The sequence below is a fragment of the Cannabis sativa genome, chromosome 1 (assembly GCF_029168945.1).
Source record: "Cannabis sativa cultivar Pink pepper isolate KNU-18-1 chromosome 1, ASM2916894v1, whole genome shotgun sequence".
Taxonomy (NCBI): Eukaryota; Viridiplantae; Streptophyta; class Magnoliopsida; order Rosales; family Cannabaceae; genus Cannabis; species Cannabis sativa.
The window spans coordinates 53,293,610-53,317,210 of NC_083601.1; the positions used below are offsets into that span (position 1 = coordinate 53,293,610).

Consider the following 23,601-nt stretch of genomic DNA (forward strand, 5'->3'; position numbering starts at 1 on the left):
ATTGATGTTTGCATGAATTTTACATGCTAATGGTTTAATATATTTAATATGTTTATTACATTCATACACACAAAATCAGTTAAATCCAGATCATATGTTTATTCACAATTACAGTATCGTCAACACAGTGGAATGTGATTGTGATCATATGTATCAAAAGACTTGGTCCCTGTTTCATCAGTGTTATTGGGTTTACACTAATGTGATAATCAGCGATGATGTGTACTTACACTTAGAGTAAGTGTTATGTTCTTTCCAGGACATTAGTAAAGTATACTAGTTTCGAATGTATGGAATATACATTGGACTTGACCGATATTGCAACTAAGTTAAGATATTACAAACTTACCGTTATACATATCTTTCCAAGTCAATATCAGTAGTTGATCTTAAGATTAAAAGAATCTAAATCCTGATATGCTTGGGCTCAACTCAGGATTGCTATTCATGTTCTTTGATTTATTAGTTAAGCCTACTTTTGGGTCAGGGTGATACGTATATTTTGGGAACATGATAGTATGATTGAGTGGGAGTGCTGAACATAAATATGGAATCTATAGCTTCTACTGGTGTATAGAAGTCAAGTGATGATTCCCTTCGAGCTTAGCAAATAGAAGTAAATGAATGAGCTCTTGTTTAACTGACTAATTATTAGATTATTAAACACCATTTACAGGTAGCTAAGTGTTTTAAGGGGCAAAATACATTGAGGGGTGAGAACGGTAAAGAAATCCCATCTCGATGTAGATCATCTATATAGAGGATCTTTAAATCACAATAAGATTATAACAATGGTTAAATGAGATAGTATATTGATATCGTGGAACATACAATATGCTCTATATAAGTCTGAGAGTGCAATTCTAAGTTCTAAGAGTGGATTCAACGAAGAATTAATAAGTAGGAATTTACTTGGTAAATTTAGTTCACTTATTGGAAGCTCAACATATAGATCCATGGTCCCCATTCTAGTTGAGAACATTCTTCTTGTAAGACTCATTAATTGATTCGTGATTGATCAATTATAATTCTAAAGTTAGACTATGTCTAATTTTATGAATTTTCACTAAGCAGGGGTGAAATTGTGAAGAAAAGAGTTTCTAGGTTTATTTATTTATTAATGGACTTTATATGTCTAATTAATAATTAAATTAAATGACAATATTATTTAATAATCTATTTTAGTTATTAAATAATTAGTTTTGGCATTTAAAAGGTTAGAATTGGAAAATTGGCGTTTTTGAGAAAATAGAGATAAAATTTGGTAAAACTGCAAAATTAAGTGAGGCCCAATACTACACCATGGCCGGCCACTTAAGTTAGTTTTTCAAATTAATATTTTCATTATTTTAATGCCAAATAAATCGTAACCTAAACCTAGTAGTTGCCTATAAATAGAAAGTGATGGCTCAGTCAAATCACAAGTTTTCAGATCATCTTTATGACAGAAATTTCTCTCTTCAGAAAAACTGAGCCTTCCCCACTTTCTATACCTGCCCGAAATCCCTCTCTCTTTTCCCTTCATCTTTTTTCGTGACCCTAGTGAAAGAGTAAGTGCCCACACACAACAAGCAGTAACTCAATCATAGATTGGAAGACTGTGAAGGATCAAACTTGAAGAAGAAGGACATTCGGGCTCAGATCTTGATTATACTCTGCTACAGAAAGGATACAAGGGTTAGAGATCTGAGTGGAAGGAGACATTAATTCCGCTGCATCAATGTAAGGTTTTCTTAACTTTATATGTGTATAATTTATCGTTTTAGAAAGTTCATATTTAGGGTGTTTAAACAACATACTTGTGAGTAGATCTAAGATCCTGGTAAAATAATTTACAACAACTTGCCTCAGAGCCATGGTAATTGATTTACTTGCATGAAATTTGGACTTTAAAACGATTGTTTGTTTATTTTTGGATGGTATCATGTTGTATTGAGTGTTATTTGATGATTGATTGATGTTTGTAAATTTTCGTGAAAAATAATTGCGATTTTGTTTCTGGAATTATTTTTATTGGATAGTATGGAAAAAAATTAAGCAAGTTAGCCTTTTACAGAACTCAATTTCGATTTTATTTGAATTAGTTATGAATTTTTGAAGTTTTGAAAAAATCGGGGCTGTGCTGAAATTTTCGTGCGATCGCAAAAACTGTCCGTACAGTTCACAATTTTTTCGTTTTTCTTCGATTTTTCATGCTTTTTTATGGAATTAACTTCCGATTTTTTGTATAGTTTTGTATATATACTATTACTATTCCTAATTCAATTCTAATTATAATTTTGAATTAATTTAATATATTTTTTTTAAATTTAATTCAAGATATTAGTGTAATTTGAATTTGAATAGAATTAGTATCTATCTTCTTGCTTAAAAATCTATCTTATTTTTAAATTTGATTATATCTTATCTTATTTTTAAATTTAAGGTCAGATTTTATATATATATATATATTTTTTAAATTAAATCTTTTTTAGATATTTTGACCTTATTTAAATTTAAAATAAGATATTTATAATCATGTAATTTTAAATAGATGTAAGATATTTTGCTAACTTTTAAATTTTGTTATTTTATTTATTTAAATTAAATTTAAAATCTGAAAAGATATTTCATTTATCTTTTCTTATTTTTATTTAATTTTTATCTTTAAAATAACATTTAATTTTTAAAAGCAGTTAGCAAATTTTTGAAATGATATTTAGGTTGGTTGAAACCTAATTTTTCAAAATAGTAGGTTTAATTTTAAATATTTTTTAAATAATCTCGAAATTTAAATTTTTTATTTTCGAAATAAATATTTTTTTATTTATTTTTTGGAAAATTAAATTAATTTTTTTTAATTATTTAATTATTTATTTTTTCGAAATTATTCATTTAAAATTAAATAAATCCTACTTCCAACTATCCAGCTAACCTTGTTGCAGAAGTATGTGGTTTTAACTTGTGTGTAAGTTTTAAAAACCTATTATTACTTGATTACAAATAGCCATGGTTACTTTTTGCCAGATCTAATGATCTGATGGCTCCCTTGGTCAAGTTAATAATTTGTAACAGGTAAATTTTACAATCTTCTTTCATCTGTGTATGACCTAGCAACATGATAGGATCCATTCAAAGTGTGCCTGTGTGAGCCTATGTGTTTATTTTATTATATAGATGCATATAGGTTGTTGCTAAATAAAATGTCACACCATGATAGATTTTATTTAGGTCCATCTAGTTATTGGACCTATTCAATTAATAACAGTTATTTATTTTAAAGTTAAATTCCTCTCTTTTGGGCCTTGTGTGAGAGTTGGGAGCCATAGAAGTGGGTACGACATACTGAACCCAGCACCCCCTCACATGAACTACCCCAATTGTGAAGGCCCATTTGCCTGATTTGAATAACTGTACTAGGTTAATTATATTAGTTTGACCTAATAAAATTGAATTAGCAACATAATTAACTTTTAAAATATATGAAATTTATTTTCATTTTAATATTTTAAAGTTAATTTTAAGAAAAAACACTTTTAGTTTAGATATTATTTCTAGACAAACTATTTGTATTTTTCTTGTATTTAATTAAATATAGAATTTTAACTAACTAAGATTCTTTCTGGAGCTTATTTAATTAAATATTCCTATTTAAGTTATAAATTAGTTGTATCAACTGATTTTTCTTATCTAACTTAAATTTGAATATTTGATTTAAATTTTAAATCAAGTTGAGGAATCCTAGGCATTAGTTATTAAAGATTCTTAAGATATTTTTTAAGTTAATATCTTTTCAAATTTAACTTAAAATGGAATATTTTAGATATTTTTTGGTTAATATCTTTTCAAATATTAACTTTAAAAAGATATCTTCAAATTAAGTGGTTACAACTTAATTTTTGATATTTAATTAAATCTAAATTTGAAATTATTTAAGTTTTAGATTTTTTTTCTATCTAACTTAAATTAGATATTTTTCAATTTTTTTTTTTTAAAAGATACTTAGTCAAATAAGATATTTTATAGATAGTAATTTCTAGACTACTTATTATTTCTAATATTTAAATAGGAAAATTATACTTTGTGAAATTAATTATTTAAATAATTAATTTTGGTACAATTTTATTAAGTATATTTTTCCTATTATTAACCTAAAAATTAATAATTAAGCCTTCCCTACACTTAATTATTATTTCTTGAATTTAATACATTTAATTAACTTGAAGAATCTAAATATCTAAGTTGATTTTTATCATGATACTAAAATATTTATTGATTTTTCATGACACTTAATTAAATAGAAAATTATTTTTAGGTTGAAATTTAATTTTTCAACTTAAATTTAAATAATTTTCAAAATATATATTTTTCTTTATTTTATTAATCAATTTCGAAATTTGCATTTTAATTATGCAATATTTTCGAATTTTTATCTTGAAAAATAGATTGAGTTGTAAATTAATTATTTATTTTAATTAATTCTTGGACCAACTACAATCAATGATTTTTTCATTTAATTGATTAATTTAAAATAAATGAATTTAAAATATATATATTATTAGAAATTGAATTAACTAGTCAAAAGAAAATCTAGATAGTGATATTTTTGCTTGAAGTATTTCTTTTCTATTTTTTATTATTTTCGAAAATTGTATATTTTTAATATATACTTAATTTTTCGAAATTCAATAAATATATTCTCAAAGGAAATTTTTAAGTTGCTAATTATTTAATTTAATTCAACTTAAATTAATTTCCTTAATATTTATATTTAAGATTATTACTAAGATGGAAATAATTTATTTCAATCACCATCTAAGTATAATTTTATAAATATTATATTAAATTCTTATATTTGAATTTTAATTCTTAATTTAGAATTTAATGAGATTTATTTATTAGAATAATAAAGAAAATACATTTTAAAGAATGAGCTTTATTATTATTAAGATATTCGATCTCCATTGTGGGTTTTACACCGCGTTTGTTTTAGTGAGTAATCCTCCCTATGGAGGAACGTTCATTAGAAATTTCGCACCGTTTAATCTCGCATGATAAGTGGTTTGTAAGTGTTTTATATGGTATAGATCACCCTAATGGTGGCGACCATATTTGACTTGCAAATTGCGAAACAATGGTAGAAGCTCATGAGATAGAATAGCCTTGACTCTCGCCTAAACGGGACAACGCTGGATTCCAATCTTGATCGAATAAAAGGTTGCTAGAATGTTTAACATTTTAGATGAGCTGACAACTCTATTCAATGGATGGTAGCTTTGACTCTCGCCTAAACGGGACACTGATATCAGTTTATTGAAAAACCTTGGAAATTATTTAGGATTGAATTTTTAAGTATTTTCTCATATCATTCCTACTTGCTATGTGCTTATAATTTCTGAATTGATTTTGTGTTAAACCATTATTAATTTCTATTTGTTGATTTCTATTATTTTGTAGTATCTTGTATTGTCAAAATGAATCCCATGTTATTACTGTTGACTGAAAATAAGCTGAATGGATCTAACTTTAATAAGTGGAATGAGAACATTAATATTGCTCTCATAGGAGAAAGTGCCTTGTTTATTTTAACTGAGCCGTCACCTGAAGTGCCTGGGGACAATGCATCCAAAGCTGTGAAAGAAAAGTATGAGCGTTGGCAGAAAGCAAATGACAAAGCTCTATACTTTATGCTTTCTAGCATGGTTGACACCCTCAAAAAACCGAGAAGGCTGCTGAAGTTATGACGAAGTTAAATGAGCTATTCGGTAAGGCATCACTTCAGTCACGCTTTGACGCGACTAAGAAGTACATTAATGCACGGATGGAACCTCATCAAAACGTGCGTGACCATGTTCTCCTCATGTCTAGTTATTTCCAAGAAGCCCAGGATCATGGTGCTGAAATCGACAGTGCTACTCAAGTTAGTCTTATCTTGAATAGTCTGACTCCAGCATTTCTACCATATACATCAAATTATGTCATGAATAAGAAGGAAATTGACTTTCATGAATTAGTCAATGACCTTCAAACTTATGAAAATTTGATTGGAGGACCCAAGAAGAAAGGGAGTAAACCTCACAATCCTGGGAATGGTAATGGGACGATAAAACCTGAAGCAAATGTTGCCTCTGCTTCAAAGCCCAAATCGAAGAGGAAGTGGAACAACACCAAGAAGCGAACAAAAGCCAATAAAAAGGCTGCTCCTTCCGGTGATGCTACACTTAAAGGAAAGTGTTTCTACTGCAATGAGAAAGGTCATTGGAAACCCCAGTGTCCTAAACTTCTTGCAAAGAAACAAGGTATTCCATTTATAAACTTTAAGAGTTTTAGTGAATTATTATCCAATTGGATTTATGATTCTAGACTAAACTTTGTTTATTTGTTTTCTTCTTCTTATAGGCCAAGCTACTTGAACTCAATTGAGTTGGATCAGAAAGCTGGACCAAGGGTGAAATCGTCCAGATGAAGATGAAGCTCTTCAATTTTTTGAATTAATTGTTTTAGTTTAAAGACAATTTGGATTTCAAATTTTAGTCAGGGATATTTATCCCTGTTTCTCTCATATTGTTGCAATACATTTTTTTTTTATTAATAAAGTTTCTAATTTTCAAAATTTACTATTGCAATTTATGAGATTGAGCTTCATTTAATTTATCTTCATCAATTATTACCACATTATATTTGTATGTTTGTATGTGTAAGTGTTTTTATTATTGATGCAAAATCTATAATATTTTCGACTCTTCATAGAGTTATATTATATAAACACTAGAAATTATTTCTATGTTTATCAATAATTGTTCATTCTCATACAATTATTAAGAATTTGTTTAATAAAAGGATCTTTTGATCTGATAGGGGTGTAGAAAAGTTAAGAAAACTATGCAGTTCAACAATCTTTTATATCTAATGAACTCTGGATAGTATTCAACTCCACATAAACTCTATCACACTAAGAGAATCATGATCTTTACAACATTTAGTGGTGGATCATAATCTCTATATACTTAGGGGTGGAGGTTATCCATAGTACCCTATATGTATATTCTTAGGGGTGGAGTCCATTCCACAATTCCCTATAAAACACATATCTTGTTTAAACATAGAAGTAATATAATGAGTTAGCTGTTGTTAATATAAATTCTTGATCTTGATTGTATGTTCCATTTCGTTTTTACTGTTGTAAGTAAAAGATTGATACCTATAAAAGTTCTTTGTTAAAGTTTCACACTACCTTAATTGAGTGGGAGAATTTTAAAGTTCTATACCCATCTTCATTAGGTTGATAATTGTGATAGGTACTTAAGAGCACTACTGAAAATCAAATCTAACCATTCACATGGATAGGTATAGCTTATAAGAATTATGAGAATAAGATAAAGAACTCTAGTTCGGTCCATTCGAATGACTTGAACCAAGAATTCTTAATCCTCATAAAATTTTATGGTATCTTAATTTTAATTACTTTATCTCTGGCATGTATTTTTCACTTCAAATACTAGTCTGCTATGTTGATGACTTAGTCTTAACTTAATGTTTCAGACTAATACAAAAGTCACAACTAGATAACTCTCTAAACAATCAGAGGTTAAAAGTATTATTTAACCAGACATCTGCTATTGAGTGGGAGCTATCTGAGATGTAATCAAATAGGGAACATTAGAAGATATTCAAGAAAGATTTATGAAAGTGATCTATATGTCAGATATTAAGGAACTGTGTATCAGTTATCCTTGTATCTCACCATCTAATTTCGAAATTCTTGAGATGGTGCTTACTTTGGGGGTGGAGGAATTATTGAATAATAATTCAAGCTCTACCAGAGAAGAATTATAACTTTGTGTATTCGAAATCCAAGAAAGTTATATCACTGAAGAAAAGTCTACACTGTATTGTCTCAATTACATATTTTAAAATATGAGAGATATGTCTTCTGTTAATTCAGATGTACTTTTAAAACAGTAAAAGATTTCAGTATCCCTTGATGAGTAAAGCATATAGTAAAGGATGTTTCATAAGAGTATTTATGAACTAGTTCCAGAAGTTTGGGTGGATTCAAATATACTACACTTGATCTGAAGATCAAGACATCAGATTGACCTATTTGCACAGTTTGTTTTATATTAGTGCAAGTGGGAGTTTGTTGGGTTTTATGCCCTAAATAAAACTCTTTACAATCTGATTAGTTATCAATATAAGAAATTTGAAGTGATTGATGTTTGCATGAATTTTACATGCGAATGGTTTAATATATTTAATATGTTTATTACATTCATACACACAAAATCAGTTAAATCCAGATCATATGTTTATTCACAATTACAGTATCGTCAACACAGTGGAATGTGATTGTGATCATATGTATCAAAAGACCTGGTCCCTGTTTCATCAGTGTTATTGGGTTTACACTAATGTGATAATCAGCGATGATGTGTACTTACACTAAGAGTAAGTGTTATGTTCTTTCCAGGACATTAGTAAAGTATACTAGTTTCGAATGTATGGAGTATACATTGGACTTGACCGATATTGCAACTAAGTTAAGATATTACAAACTTACCGTTATACATATCTTTCCAAGTCAATATCAGTAGTTGATCTTAAGATTAAAAGAATCTAAATCCCGATATGCTTGGGCTCAACTCAGGATTGCTATTCATATTCTTTGATTTATTAGTTAAGCCTACTTTTGGGTCAGGGTGATACGTATATTTTGGGAACATGATAGTATGATTGAGTGGGAGTGCTGAACATAAATATGGAATCTATAGCTTCTACTGGTGTATAGAAGTCAAGTGATGATTTCCTTCGAGCTTAGCAAATAGAAGTAAATGGATGAGCTCTTGTTTAACTGACTAATTATTAGATCATTAAACACCATTTACAGGTAGCTAAGTGTTTTAAGGGGCAAAATACATTGAGGGGTGAGAACGGTAAAGAAATCCCATCTCGATGTAGATCATCTATATAGAGGATCTTTAAATCACAATAAGATTATAACAATGGTTAAATGAGATAGTATATTGATATCGTGGAACATACAATATGCTCTATATAAGTCTGAGAGTGCAATTCTAAGTTCTAAGAGTGGATTCAACGAAGAATTAATAAGTAAGAATTTACTTGGTAAATTTAGTTCACTTATTGGAAGCTCAACATATAGATCCATGGTCCCCATTCTAGTTGAGAACATTCTGCTTGTAAGACTCATTAATTGATTCGTGATTGATCAATTATAATTCTAAAGCTAGACTATGTCTAATTTTATGAATTTTCACTAAGCAGGGGTGAAATTGTAAAGAAAAGAGTTTCTAGGTTTATTTATTTATTAATGGACTTTATATGTCTAATTAATAATTAAATTAAATGACAATATTATTTAATAATCTATTTTAGTTATTAAATAATTAGTTTTGGCATTTAAAAGGTTAGAATTGGAAAAATTGGCGTTTTTGAGAAAATAGAGATAAAATTTGGTAAAACTGCAAAATTAAGTGAGGCCCAATACTACACCATGGCCGGCCACTTAAGTTAGTTTTTCAAATTAATATTTTCATTATTTTAATGCCAAATAAATCGTAACCTAAACCTAGTAGTTGCCTATAAATAGAAAGTGATGGCTCAGTCAAATCACAAGTTTTCAGATCATCTTTATGAGAGAAATTTCTCTCTTCAGAAAAACTGAGCCTTCCCCACTTTCTATACCTGGCCGAAATCCCTCTCTCTTTTCCCTTCATCTTTTTCGTGACCCTAGTGAAAGAGTAAGTGCCCACACACAACAAGCAGTAACTCAATCATAGATTGGAAGACTGTGAAGGATCAAACTTGAAGAAGAAGGACATTCGAGCTCAGATCTTGATTATACTCTGCTACAGAAAGGATACAAGGGTTAGAGATCTGAGTGGAAGGAGACATTAATTCCGCTGCATCAATGTAAGGTTTTCTTAACTTTATATGTGTTTAATTTATCGTTTTAGAAAGTTCATATTTAGGGTGTTTAAACAACATACTTGTGAGTAGATCTAAGATCCTGGTAAAATAATTTCCAATAAAAACATCCTACCAAACACCAACGGTCGTTAATTTCAGAGAGATCCTCTAGGACCTCTACTGATTCGTCAAGCAACATATAACCATTTGCATTGCCATCAATTGTAACCGAGACATGTTGATTTTTTATATTTACCTTAAGAAAGTGTTACGAAGCCATACTAGCAAAGCCAAAAGAAACATAAAAAAAAAATGCTCACAAACAACTCAAATCAAACTACACATATTATGTCAAAAGACAAGACACATCCAAAAATTACGTTGTTCAATACTCTAGTTGACAATCTTTACTAAATTTAATTGGTAACAAAATAAAGAGAAAGAGAAAGATAAAAAAAAATAACCTTAATGGTAGTAAGAACCAGGGTATTTAATTGACATAGTTTAATTTTTTTATTTTTAAAAAATAACTATATTGATTTGGTTTGGTTTTATTTCAAAAAAAAAAAAAAAATCTTTATAAGATAATTTTGTTTTTTTTTTTTTGAAATTAGCGTGATGTCATTAAAACAAAATAGAACTAGACCTCATGGTCATTACATAAAAGGTTCTCCGGTAACACAGAGACCGGGATAGATCCAAACATTTGATGAGCAAAAGCCCATCTAACCACATTGTGAGCGGCAAAATTACAAGTTCGATCAATAAAAGAAAAATGGGATTTTTTTAGGAATATACTATATTAGGTAAGTTTTTACAAAAATAACGTTAATAATGTATCACATACAAAATGACGTGACACGTCATCATCTCCCACAATAAGTAATCAAACATAAACACAACTGTTAATTCTAAAAATAGAAAATTACCAAAAAAAAAGGCAATTATATATACAAAAACTTAACATAACAAAAACAACTTTATTTTTGAAAATAATTGCCAAAATAAGGTGGCCCATGAAAATTTCCCAAAAAAAATTACAGCTAATAAATGAGTGAAAAGACTTAGTACAAAATGAGACGTAGTTTTCAAGCGCCTTAAACTAATGTATAAGATAATTTTGTTTGAATAATTAAATATAAATATTTGAAATAGAAAACCTTCCTTGTATTAAGAAGAAAGAAAAAACCTTGCTATATAAGTATTTAATAGTTCAGTGTACCTGTGCATATAATTATTGCTCATCTTGAAAATATTAAAACAAAAAAAATATAAAGAAATTAATTAAATTGGATGACACCTCACAAAAAATTGAGAGGGAGAAAAGAAGCGGTAAAGATAGAGATGAAAAAAATTGAAAAATGAAATTATGCCGCCGAAGACAAAAAAAAACAGCATTAAAAGCTGACCAAATATTAACCGTTGGATTAGACACTCACCCAACCATTGATTTACACGAACATTCTTGGCTTTTTACTAAAATACCCCTCTCATAGCATGCCTATCTTCTAGCATAGCTGACGAAATCGTAAGGACAGAATTGGAAGCTGATGATACTACTAACGCAGACAAAAAGTTTCACTTAACAGATATTATTCACCTGAAATTACTAAAATACCCTCACCACATATTTAAACTCAATCTGACCTAGTTTACGAATCGTGGGGGTATTATCGTCATTTACGAAGTTTCCAGATCCTGTTGAGTGGAAAAAGCCTTTTACCTTGTTCGAGGTCTCGCTTATGGTCTCGTCTCTCTCACTCTCTCACTCTCTCTCACTTCAAAATTTTATTTATTTATTTATTTTCTCTGAAAATTGCATCCATGGATGTTGCCTTCTACTACTACTGAGAAGTAAAGCTTAGGGCTTTTGGTTTTTCACCATCTCCAGAGGTATAATTTCTCTTTAATTTTCGAAATGAGAAGAAAATAAAATTAAAAAACCCTAATTTTCTAAAAATAAATTCTATATATAATAAGCTCTTGTTCTTGTGCTGAAAGATTTTATTTTTCCATTTTCTTTTTTATTATTAATTTTATTTTTTTCTTAAATGAGTTATTTTCTCGTTCTCGGTGTGTTTGTTCTAGCTTGCTAGTCTATGAGGGAATTTTAGGTTTTTTCTTGGTTGCTGAGAAAATGGAGGTGAAAATTAGTACTACTTATATGCTAATTGATTAGGGGCAAAACTTTTCCACGGAAGGTGACCGTTGGGTTGACTGTTTTTATGTGCTTAGGTCATTTTCTTTATTTATTTTTTCAAAAACGAGTTCTAAAATCTTAATTCTTAAAATTCGAGAATCTTTTTCTTTTTCTGATTTTTTTTCCTGCCTGAAGATAGATTGTATTAGGTTTTGTTTGGTTTGTTGGAAAATGTTTAGGGGAAAGTCATTAGTCTTAGACAATTGTTATACTTTACTCGATTTTGTTTAATTAATGCAGCCGGGTTTTATTGTTATATTTTTTTGTAGATTTCTTTTATATCTGGTTTTATTATGCATTTTCAGGTACATGCTTTATTTTTTTCTTGAATATTAATAATATATATTTTTTTAATTATGGAATTTGTCATAAAGCCATTGTAAAAGATCTTGATTGGAAAAATGCTTCAGGTAATGATTTTTATATTTATATAAGGTGGTTTTACTAAAATGGCGTCACAAGAAAGCCCATATTTAACTGTTGCATTTAAATTTCGATGTTTGCCTCTATTTAAAAAGAAAAAGAAAAATGTTTGGCGGCCTTACAATATTCTGATGAATTACTATTTTCATTCTCTTCTTAATATTTGTTTTATATTTTTATTGTCACTCTTCTTAGATTTATCACATTTTATGGCCTATAATTTTTAGTTTTTGTATTTTTACTTTTGTTCTAGCGTATTTATTGAGGTTTTGTTCTGCAGGACTTCATTTACAGAGAACTACCGAGCTTTGTCTTGTATTTTATTATTAGGATCCCTTGGCATAAATATCTAGTTAGGAATCCAGCTCTCTTCTTTTTGACAATCTCCCTTTGCCTATATTTCCCTTCCTTTCAGCATTGTCGAATTTAATTTTGTTGTCACATTGAATAAATGGACACATTTCCACAACCAGCAGCACCGCCACCGCCACCATCACAATCACTGCTCACTGGCACTGCTGCTACAGGCATTGCTGCTCCCATCATCACTGGCCATTCAGCTCCCATCCCTTTCACTGCCCCCGGTTTTACAGTTAACAGTACTGTGAATACCATTCCTTTCAGTGGTTATGCAGAAGCTCAAAGTACCTTAAATCACTCTGTTGCTAATCCCTCTCCAAACCCTGGTGTCGTTCCTGGACATGGTTTATCTGCGGTCCCAAGTCATCCTCCATATGCTGAGGTGTGCATCTACTTTAAAATTTAATTAAAAAAATGTTATACCTTTTCTGCATCTCTGGATATGAAGATCTAATCCTATTATTATTTAAATCCAGTGAAATAACTTTATTCTTCTGTCAGATGATATTTGCAGCAATCGGGGCACTAAAAGAGAAAAATGGGTCTAGCAAAAAGGCCATAGCCAAGTACATTGAGCAAGCATATACTGGTCTGCCACCTACTCACCCGTCCCTATTGGCAAATCATCTCAAGCGTTTGAAAAACAGTGGTCTTCTTGCTATGATCAAGAAGTCTTATATTCTCCCCACCGATTCTTCAGTTGCTGCTGCAACTGCTGCTGCAACAGCTTCACCTCTTCCTAGCCCTGGATCTCATAGAGGCCGAGGACGTCCTCCCAAGGCCAAGCCTGATCCCAATGCCCTGCCTGCCGTGCAGCCTAATACACAACCTATTACCCAGCCCGCTGTTCAATTCAATGGCCACACTGACCAGCCGGCTGCTCAGTCCAGTTCTCAGCCAGTGCTGGTTGCTCTTGGGCTCGTTGACGATCCCAATCCTTCGTCAGTCAAGAAAAGGCCTGGACGTCCAAAAAAGGGCATTTCAGCTGGGGTTGTAGCACAAGGTAGTCCTGTAGGACAAGGTACTCCTGGATCCCTGAAAAGGGGACGGGGTCGTCCACCAGGTTCTAAAGGTAAAATGTCTGGGCCTAGATTGTCTAAGAAGAGCCCAGGGCGTCCTCCAAAGCCTAAATCTGTTTCGGCAGTCCAAGGACCAAAGAGGGGGCCTGGACGTCCATCAAAAGCAGAGCCTAAGACAATGATCATTCCATATGCTAGTAATGAGCCTATTGTTAATGAAGTTGATCATAACAATACTCCTACTGTATTATCTGTACCTCCTAGATCCAGGGGGCGACCAAAGAGGTTTGCAGATGCTGCTGGTAGCCCTGCTAGTTTTAGAAGCTTGTCAGGTAGGCGTCGTGGCCGACCATCTAAGGTTGCTGGCATCAGTAAATTGAACAATTCTTCTGGCAGGCCTGTGGGCCGGCCAAAAAAGGTATGTATCTATTTATTTGAATCCTTAAAAGCAAATTTTTTGGTTATTTTTTCCCACTTGTAGACTGGTTATCCAGATTGATACTCAAGTCAATTTTGTTTGCACTAGATATAGTAATGGATTTAAAAGTCAAGTATATATAGAGAGATTAAAATTATTGTTCAAGCTAAATTTGCTCATAGAATTTCTTTAGTGCCTAATTTTAGTAAGTAGATTTTTTTCTTTTCCCTCTCTCTGAATATGTTGTGTAAATCTATAAATTTGTAAAACATAAATTGGATTAAAATCAGTATGCTGTCTAAAGGCCTGATGATGTTTTTTCTTTTCTTTTTTCCATTTTGAAACTGACCATTTGTTTGGTTATAAGATTAAATTTTAATAGTATTCTATTTCATTTTTTTAAAAGCTGTATAATATACAGTTGTAAAATATATTAGGATGAAGTTCTGCTTTGAGAACTAAAGAATTTATGAGTTAAGGTGTATAATATACAGCTGTAAATATATTAGTTGATGCATTAATGATGAAATAATACTGAATGTTTTATATCAATGTACATTCATTTTGATCTGAACTTACCCTCACTTGTCTGTGTTTGTCATGATATTGGGGTAAAGAGCACAATTGTGGCAACTGAATTGCTGGTGGCTGCAAATGCGGATCTGAAGCGAAAATTTGAATTTGTTGTAAGTTGAGCAATTGTTTGGGCATTTTTCTTAGCCCCTTTTATTAATGCAATGCCATAAGGTGGTGATTGTGTTGTAATATCATGGTGTTTTTGCAGCAAACAAAAATCAAGCAAACTGTTGGCATGCTAAAGCCTAACTTATCTCATGAAAGTCCTGCTACTTTAATTGCGGCAGTACAAGAACTAGAAGAGCTCGCTGTGCTAGATGTCAATGCTCCCTTAAGAGAAGAAGTTCAACAGCCTCTGTGAGAAACCTAAGATTCTCGTTGTGAAGATCGAAAGAACATTTGCAGGCGCACCAAAGTGAAGGAATCTGTAAAGCAAATAGGAGGGTAGCAAAACTAACCGTCTCTTTCGGTGATGACTTTTGCACATTATGTCTGTTGTCTGTACAATTAGAATTTGTTATTAGTGACTTGCTTTCTCTTTCTCTATCTGTCTCTTTTCATCTTTGATTGTTATTTTTATCTAGTTTTAGAACGTATTTGATAAGATGTCTGAACTACATGATCACAAGCTAATAATGTCATGTTTGTGAAATGTTGTTAAGCTTGGCTAAAATCTCTGCTCTTGCGTTTTATGGCAAGAGGTTAAATTATGGGTTTGCAGTCATGCTCTTTTTTATTATTTATTATTATTATTATTATTTTAATTTTTGATGGGATTGGAGGCATACTTTTATATGAATGATGATTGATGATGCATTGTCCAGGAGTAAAAGATTGATACTTGATTTTGTTTTAACTCACTTAATTGACTTATCCAATAAATCAATTAATATGGATTAGGTTTTGTGTGTGCTTTACTGCTTTTGTAACTCTAAGGTCCTTTGTTGCATTGGACTAATGTTTGGGATTGGATTAGGTTGTCCAATTCTATGTTTGCTTCTATTTTGGGAATGGAATAATTTTGTCCACACTCCCCACAATTGTTCCTTGGATTAAAATAGTGTATTTTTTTTTAACTATTATTTAATTTCTAGTTCTTTTATATTTATTTTATATTGCACATAAACCTTAATAATAATATATATTTTTAATTTTTATTAATTGTCTTATTTCATTTATGAATATAAAGTATTGTTTAATAGTGTTTATTTTATTAAATAGTATATAATTATATTAAAAAAAAAACTATTTATACCTAGTATCTTGCTAATTGTAATGAAGAGTGTTATGATCTAATTGTAATGAAGAGTGTTATGATCTTGCATTTATCCTAAAGTAGCTTGCGAATTTTGTAGTTTGGTGTTATCACCTATTGTCCTTTAAGGATTTCTAGTAGATTGATTTTCAATATTAGGGGAAGTTTGCTCAGTTCAAGTACTGGTGGTTCTAGCTTCTTGCATGCCCGAAGTGAACTTGGTCAGAGGGATTGTCACTCTTGATTAAGGACCCATCGGAGGTTGAGGAATAGTATGGTCGAGATCTGACCTTACTAGATCTCTTCGATTTGCAGGAATTTGCACATTAGGATTTATGACCATCGGATCAGTCGTATCATTGGGATTACCCCTCCTTGTAGTTACAACCATCTTGGCGTGTCTTGAAAAGACTTAAAACAAAAGTTGTATTCTTTTCCTCTCAATGAAAACACTAAAATATTAATCTCGTATTTAGCCAACGATAATGTTGGATATTTATTTTACCAGGATCTTAGATCTACTCACAAGTATGTTGTTTAACACCCTAAATATGAACTTTCTAAAACGATAAAATAAACACATATAAAGTTAAGAAAACCTTACATTGATGCAGCGGAATTAATGTCTCCTTCCACTCAGATCTCTAACTCTTGTATCCTTTCTGTCGCAGAGTATTATCAAGATCTGAGCTCGAATGTCCTTCTCTTTGTTTGTGATCCTTCACAGTCTTCCAATCTATGATTGAGTTACCACTTGCTGTGTGTGGGCACTTACTCTATCACTAAGGTTCGAAATTTTAGAAGAAGAAAAGAGAGAGAGATTTCAGCTATAGAGAGAAAGGAAAGGCTCAGTTTTCTGAAGAGAGAATTTTCTGTGAGAAGATGTTGTGAAAGCATGTGAAAACTTGTGATTTGACTGAGCCATCACTTTTTATTTATAGGCAACTACTAGGTTTAAGTTAGGAATTATTTGGCATTAAAATAATGAAAATATCAATTTGAAAATCCACATAAAGTGGCCGGCCATGGTGTATGTAATGAGCCCCACTTGGTTTTGCAGTTTTCACAAATTTTATTTCTATTTTCTCAAAAACGCCAATTTTCCAATTCTAACCATTTAAATGCCAAAACTAATTATTTAATAACTAAAATAGATTATTAAATAATATTGTCATTTAATTTTAATTATTAATTAGACATAAAAAGTCCATTAATAAATAAATAAACCTAGAATCTCTTTTCTTTACAATTTCTCCCCTGCTTAGTGAAAATTCATAAATTAGACATAGTCTAATTTTAGAATTACAATTGATTAATCACAAATCAATTATTGAGTCTTACAAGCAGTATGTTCTCAACTAGAATGGGGACCATGGATCTATATGCTGAGCTTCCAATAAGTGAACCGAGTAAATTCCTACTTATTAATTCTTCGTTGAATCCACTCTTAGAACTTAGAATTGCACTCTCAGACTTATATAGAGCATATTATATATTCCACGATATAGATATGCTATCATTTAACCATTGTTATAATCTTATTGTGATCAAAGATCCTCTATATAGATGATTTACATCGAGATGGGATAATTTTACCGTTCTCACCCCTTAATGTATTTTGCACCTTAAAACACTTAGCTACCTGTAAATGGTGTTTAGTGATCTAAGAATTAGTCACTTAAACAAGAGCTCATCCATTTACTTCTATTTGCTAAGCTCGAAGGGAATCATCACTTGACTTCTATACACCAGTAGAAGCTATAGATTCCATATTTATGTTCAGCACTCCCACTCGATCATACTATCATGTTCCCAAAATATACGTATCACCCTGACCCAAAAGTAGGCTTAACTAATAAATCAAAGAACATGAATAGTACTCATGAGTTGAGCCTAAGCATATCAGGATTTAAATTCTTTTAATCTTAAGATCAACTACTGATATTGACTTGGAAAGATATAACGGTAAGTTTATAATATCTTAACTAAGTTGCAATATCGGTCCAGTCTAATGTATACTCCATACATTCGAAACTAGTATACTTTACTAATGTCCTGGAAAGAACATAACACTTACTCCAAGTGTAAGTATACATTATCGCTGATTATCACATTAGTGTAAATCCAAAACACTGATGAAACAGGGACTTAGTCTTTTGATTCATATGATCACAATCACATTTTACTGTGTTGACGATACTGTAATTGTGAATAAATATATGATCTGGATTTAACTGATTTTGTGTATAAATGTAATAAATATATTAAACCATAAGCATGTAAAATTCATGCAAACATTAATCACTTCAAATTTCTTATATTGATAACTAATCAGATTGTAAAGGGTTTTATTTAGGGCACAAAACCCAACAGATAATGCGTCAAATTAAAACGATTAGAAATAATTAATAACGATAATGATAAAGATAAAGAAAAAAGAACACTGAGATTGTTATATTCTTATGGAGGTTCAATCTCGTGATGGTGGTAATATCCTATTCTCCTTTTACTTATATTGAGTTGTGAGAAGAGAATCAAGAAGTTTTTGATCTCTCTCAAAAGCTTTTACAATAATTTCTAAGTTTTTATCTCTTAAATCTATGTTTGTTTTCTCTCCGATTTTCCTTTATCTGAATAGTGAAATGACTCCACTATTTATAAGAAAGAATTATTTTAAACCGATTTCTTAAAACTAATAAGAATTTAAATAAGAAACTTGTTTACTTTCCTTAAACAATTAAAGCAAAAGGGAAAACTAAGTAAGTTTCATTTTATATCTTATCAATATGAAAATATTCCACAAAATTATAGAAATAATCGTGGCTTGAATCTTCAAAGATTTATAGGATGTATATTCTGAAGATATTTTCTTCGCATTTACTCTGCTTGGTGCATGCGAGTTGACTGCCGGTCAGATGGTGTAGCATACTCCGTTCGGGCATTCCAAGTTTCTTCTTCAAATCATTTACTTATAAGCAATAAATTAATCTGGACGACCCATCATGAAGCGTGCTGTTCGCCCATGTTATAGAATCTTTTCCACGTGTCACCAAGACGAACGCCACATCACCCCGTACAAAAATTAGGATAATAAGCCAAATTAAAATTTTCCTTGAATGCTCATTATATTTGGTGGCCTAACCATTCTAAATGTATTAATAATGCTTTGAAGAGATATTCCTATGATTAATGTTATTATTTGGTACTCTTTTTTCTTTGGAGGTTTTTCCCAATAAATTTATCCTTGAGATTTTAATGAGACATTTTTTTTAAATAAAAAACATTTAAGTTATATATATTTTTTTTGAACCAAGGAAATAAATCATTCATTAACTTTGAGCAAGTACAATGGATTTAAGGTATGGTATTGATTCCCATACAATTGTTTACTAAATTTTGGAAAGGGGGAAACTAGTGGGACCCACACAAATTAGGGAGAAAACAAAGGGAAAGGTTCTTCTCCCATTTTTATAGGGAATGCCTTTCCCTTTCCTTACTTAATTTATTTTAATTTTAATTTTATTAATTAAAAATGAAAAGACAAATATACCCCTTAAAAATCTATAAACAGAAAATAATTAATGTTCTAATAATGACAATTTTGTCAAATTTAAGCATTCCGATTACCTTTCCTAGTTATGTAAATAAAATAATATCTTTCTGGTTTTCTTTCCGGACAGTTTAGTAAACATCATAATAAAATATTGTTTCTGATTATTTTCTATTTTAAACCGATACATTTCTCCCATCGATTATTCTAATTCCAATTACAGTTTAGTAAACGCGTCATAAGCTCAGTAAAAATATAATCTGACATAAAATAAGACTCTCTAACAAAACAATGAGCAGCCTTATTTGCAGATCACTTAACAAACTTTAAAGAACCATTATTAAGAGTAGAAATTAAAAACATAAATTTCATTAGCATATTGGAAAACAGCACATAATAAAAAAGTTGTGAATCCCAAATAGGGCTTATTTATACTAAAAGACAAAATGCTAAAATTATTTCACATAAATTGGCTTATTTATTTAGCTTTAAGGCGCAAAGTAAATGCTTGAAGAGCTAAAAGAACTTCTTTTAACCTCTCCTTAGAGGATTGATCAATCAAATTGCCATCACTATCAAATGGCATAGGAGATTTGAATGCATTCAAGAAAAACTCAGGCTTGTTGATGAAGTGAATGTCTAGGTAAATTCCGATTTGACGAAGATGGTATTGCGATCGACCGCCCCCGAAATCCCCTCCAGCACTCACAATGGCTGCAGCTTTGTCACCCCATACATTTGGTGGCCTAGATGCCCAATCCATTGCATTCTTCAAAGGTGCTATATATAGTATAGTATATGAACATTGAATATGGAGGGAAATAATAAGTCTACATATAAACATGATTTTTTAACTATAAATAGAGAGAAACCCTAGTTGTTTAAATGGGTTCCTACTTCCTAATAGATTAGAGTTTAATATCAAATGATAGCCTCTTCTCAATATTTGTTTGGTAATAATAACGCAATATTGTCAAAAAGAGATAAGAAAGAGGATTCTTGCGGCTGTGATCTAATGCACGTGTAAAGTTTTCATTTTTCTTTTTAAGAAATTTTCACATAATATTTGGAATATTTTGTCAAATTATAAGACTAGATTTATTTTGATTATACATGATTAAAGTAAAAAAATTTACAAATTTATGTAAATAAAAAAGTAGTTCAATTTACACTTATTGGTTGCCACACAAAAATTAAAAATCATTAATTTACTATTTCTTTTTTTGGACAAGTAACTAATCCAACAATTTAAGCAATAATTAATAATTACTGATTTTTGTTAGATTAAGCAAAGGTGAATAATATAATAAATATTATTGTCACTTTTCATATATATTTTTTTAATTTACTGTTTGATTGCTCCATTAATTACTGTAATAGTTTTAGTAGTGTTTACGTGCATTCCTCAATTTTTATATAATTATTATGTAAAATTCTGTAAAAATATAGAAAAAAAATATTTTAAACTGTAAAAAACGAAAAATTTTAAAAATAACATTTAAATAATAAAAAAAAATAAAAAATCTTTATCCACTCATTAAAATCCAAGCAAAATTAAAAAATGTTATAATGAAGAATGAATCCTCTGAAATGCCATTTCAACTTTTTTGATAATAAAAATATTTTAATGGTAAAGAGATTGAGATTGATTACCCACCAGTGACGGAGTAATTGTACTCCGGTGAGGCAAAGAGAAAGCTATCAGCTTCTAGAATTTTTCGGCGGAAAGCTTCGACGGGCGGCGGATAAGTTCCATGGACCTCGAGATCAGTGTTGAGCATGGGCAAAGGCGAGATATCTATGTACTCAATCTCTAATAACCCATTGAAAATTGGGTCCTTGCTCAACTCAATCGCTGCAATTAATAAAATATTCGACCATGAATTTATATTAATGATCTGATTCAAAAAATAATAAAGATTATATATAAGTAGTACCAGAAGTAATAAGTCCACGATGAAAGGAGGCTTTACGAAGAGAACCACACAAAGCCGCTACTTTGAGTTTGATTATTGGTTTCTCCATAAATTCTTCTTCTTTATTTATCACTTGATAATTGATATTGCTTTTCTAATATGTATGTATGTATGTATGTAGAGGGAGCCTTTTATATTGGGACACAAACAAAGTAGCAATCATAGTACCTCGCTAGGAAAAAAATTGGGCAACTTTAATTTTTTTTTATTTTTTTACAATTAGTATTATAGTGAGAATTTTTTTGCATAAAATAATATATATTTGACACGTAGACTAGATTCTCAGATAAAAAAGAATGACGTGTAGAATTAGCAAGGATAGAGACTAGCGAGAATGTGTGACCGTAACAAGGTCGTCACACACTCTGTAACATAGTAGAGTAAAAGTAGGATGACGAGAAATTATCATAAGTCGCGCATATATCAATTATATGTGAGTATCCCCTCACACACGTAAAGATCGCATCTTTAATGACGCATGATTTCAATGATCAACCAATGTATGTGACAAGTCATCTTAAATTCAGAAATTTTATGTTGTCAGTACATGAAACGCCCAATATGCAACCGGTATATATAATTGTAGGCCTCACTATTAAAAAATTGGATTTTTTTGACAATTTTAAATAGTCGGCTAATGTATTGTCGTGAGTCTCTATAACTATCGCCTATTCAACCGTCCAAAACTTATAGAATAAACGACGGTGAAAAATTACCAGTAAAAAAATTTGTCGACGGATGAAAACCGTCGCTTATAGTTTAAAGTATAGGCTAAGGTGCAAAACCGTCACTCATACTATAGGCTACAGTGCAAAATTGTTGCCTATACTATAAGTTACGGTTTACGGTTTAAAACCGTAACCTATAACAGCAACAACAGAGATCGATGATACCAACAAACTTCTCAAGAAAAAAGTCATCTTCCAAAAATTACCTATTTGATCACAACATCGATTTTTACCTCATCACCTAGACTGTATCATTACAACAATTATTAAACATAAATACAAACCAATCAAGCAAAAGCACAAATTAAAGAATATATATATAAAAACTTTTAAAACACGTGAAGAGTTTGAAGAAAAAAAAAACAAATATATACCAAAGAATTCTTAGGAGGAGAAGGTGGTGGCTCCGTGGTAGTCCGATGGTTGCAGAAGCAGTGGTGGGTGGTGGTGGTTACATATACGTTGTTTTTGTTTTATTATTTGCTAATTTACTTTGAGTATTCGTCGTTCTAGGTGAATATTCGCACTTCTTTAAGTAAGTATCCCTGTTTATCTTGAATATTCGTAATTTTTGGTGTTGTCTATTTTCCTCTAACAACAGTTAGTGTTTTTTGAATTTTTCGGACACCGATAAAAAAATATATTAAGCTAAAATAAAATTTGTTTAGAAAGTAAATAAGATGAGATTTTTGCATGGTTGGTTAGCCTTAGTCTACGAGTCAATATTATTGAGCTCTTTCACAGTGGAGTATTTTACACAAGTGTATTCTTGCTAGGTTTTCTAACCCGAGAATTTCTATGTAAAGACCGCTTAGTTTAATTTGGAAATTAGCAGTTAATCATGTTTAATTATGAAAATTATTTATAGCTATTTAAATAATTATTTATACTGTTATTATTGAATTCTGAGATGCATTTTTATGTCATTTAGTAGTTTTCATAATTTTGCATTTCCGGTGCCCGGTAACATGGAACTCGGTGTTTGGCTCAGTAAAATCACAACTTAGTATGTTAGTAGTTTGGGACGGTTTATTAGATATTGGGAATGTCGGGAATGGCCGGGAATTTAGAATTTCCCAAAAATACCCCTTTAGTGTTATTCATGTTATTTTAGTGTGGAGGGGCAAAATGGTCTTTTTTCCCCAATGATATTTTGTCCTTTAGTGGACTTTATTTAGTTGAATTAT

The 23,601-nt window shown here is 30.6% G+C and overlaps 2 protein-coding genes across 4 annotated transcripts; one reads left to right on the forward strand and one right to left on the reverse strand.

Annotated features, from left to right (window-relative positions):
- Positions 1 to 11,575: 11,575 nt before the first annotated feature.
- On the forward strand, positions 11,576 to 15,615 carry LOC115705214 (histone H1). 3 transcript variants are annotated; one of them, XM_030632478.2, is made up of 5 exons: positions 11,576 to 11,802; positions 12,813 to 13,274; positions 13,394 to 14,329; positions 14,947 to 15,015; positions 15,114 to 15,615. In XM_030632478.2, exons 2-5 carry the CDS (start codon positions 12,984 to 12,986, stop codon positions 15,264 to 15,266), a joined length of 1,449 nt encoding a protein of 482 aa, XP_030488338.2. In that variant the 5' UTR covers positions 11,576 to 11,802; positions 12,813 to 12,983; the 3' UTR covers positions 15,267 to 15,615. The 3 variants fall into 3 exon arrangements, with proteins under 3 accessions (XP_030488338.2, XP_030488340.2, XP_030488339.2); XM_030632479.2 differs by having other exon boundaries at positions 11,619 to 11,802; positions 12,948 to 13,274; XM_030632480.2 differs by lacking the exon at positions 15,114 to 15,615 and having other exon boundaries at positions 13,394 to 14,326; positions 14,943 to 15,015.
- Positions 15,616 to 20,063: 4,448 nt separating this feature from the next.
- LOC115704789 (NADPH:quinone oxidoreductase) lies at positions 20,064 to 21,850 on the reverse strand. Its single transcript, XM_030631997.2, has 3 exons — positions 21,648 to 21,850; positions 21,368 to 21,565; positions 20,064 to 20,490 (listed from the first exon to the last, which is right to left on the reverse strand). Exons 1-3 carry the CDS (start codon positions 21,733 to 21,735, stop codon positions 20,189 to 20,191), a joined length of 588 nt encoding a protein of 195 aa, XP_030487857.1. The 5' UTR covers positions 21,736 to 21,850; the 3' UTR covers positions 20,064 to 20,188.
- Positions 21,851 to 23,601: the final 1,751 nt, after the last annotated feature.

Excerpts from the sequence above, each read along its gene's own strand:
- LOC115705214 (XM_030632478.2), top strand. The coding sequence starts at position 12,984 with ATGGACACATTTCCACAACCAGCAGCACCGCCACCGCCACCATCACAA. Across the intron at positions 13,275-13,393 it reads GTCATCCTCCATATGCTGAG|ATGATATTTGCAGCAATCGG; the intron begins GTGTGCATCTAC and ends TTCTTCTGTCAG. Across the intron at positions 15,016-15,113 it reads AGCGAAAATTTGAATTTGTT|CAAACAAAAATCAAGCAAAC; the intron begins GTAAGTTGAGCA and ends GTGTTTTTGCAG.
- LOC115704789 (XM_030631997.2), bottom strand. The coding sequence starts at position 21,735 with ATGGAGAAACCAATAATCAAACTCAAAGTAGCGGCTTTGTGTGGTTCT. Across the intron at positions 21,566-21,647 it reads TCGTGGACTTATTACTTCTG|CGATTGAGTTGAGCAAGGAC; the intron begins GTACTACTTATA and ends TATTAATTGCAG. Across the intron at positions 20,491-21,367 it reads GTACAATTACTCCGTCACTG|CACCTTTGAAGAATGCAATG; the intron begins GTGGGTAATCAA and ends TACTATATATAG.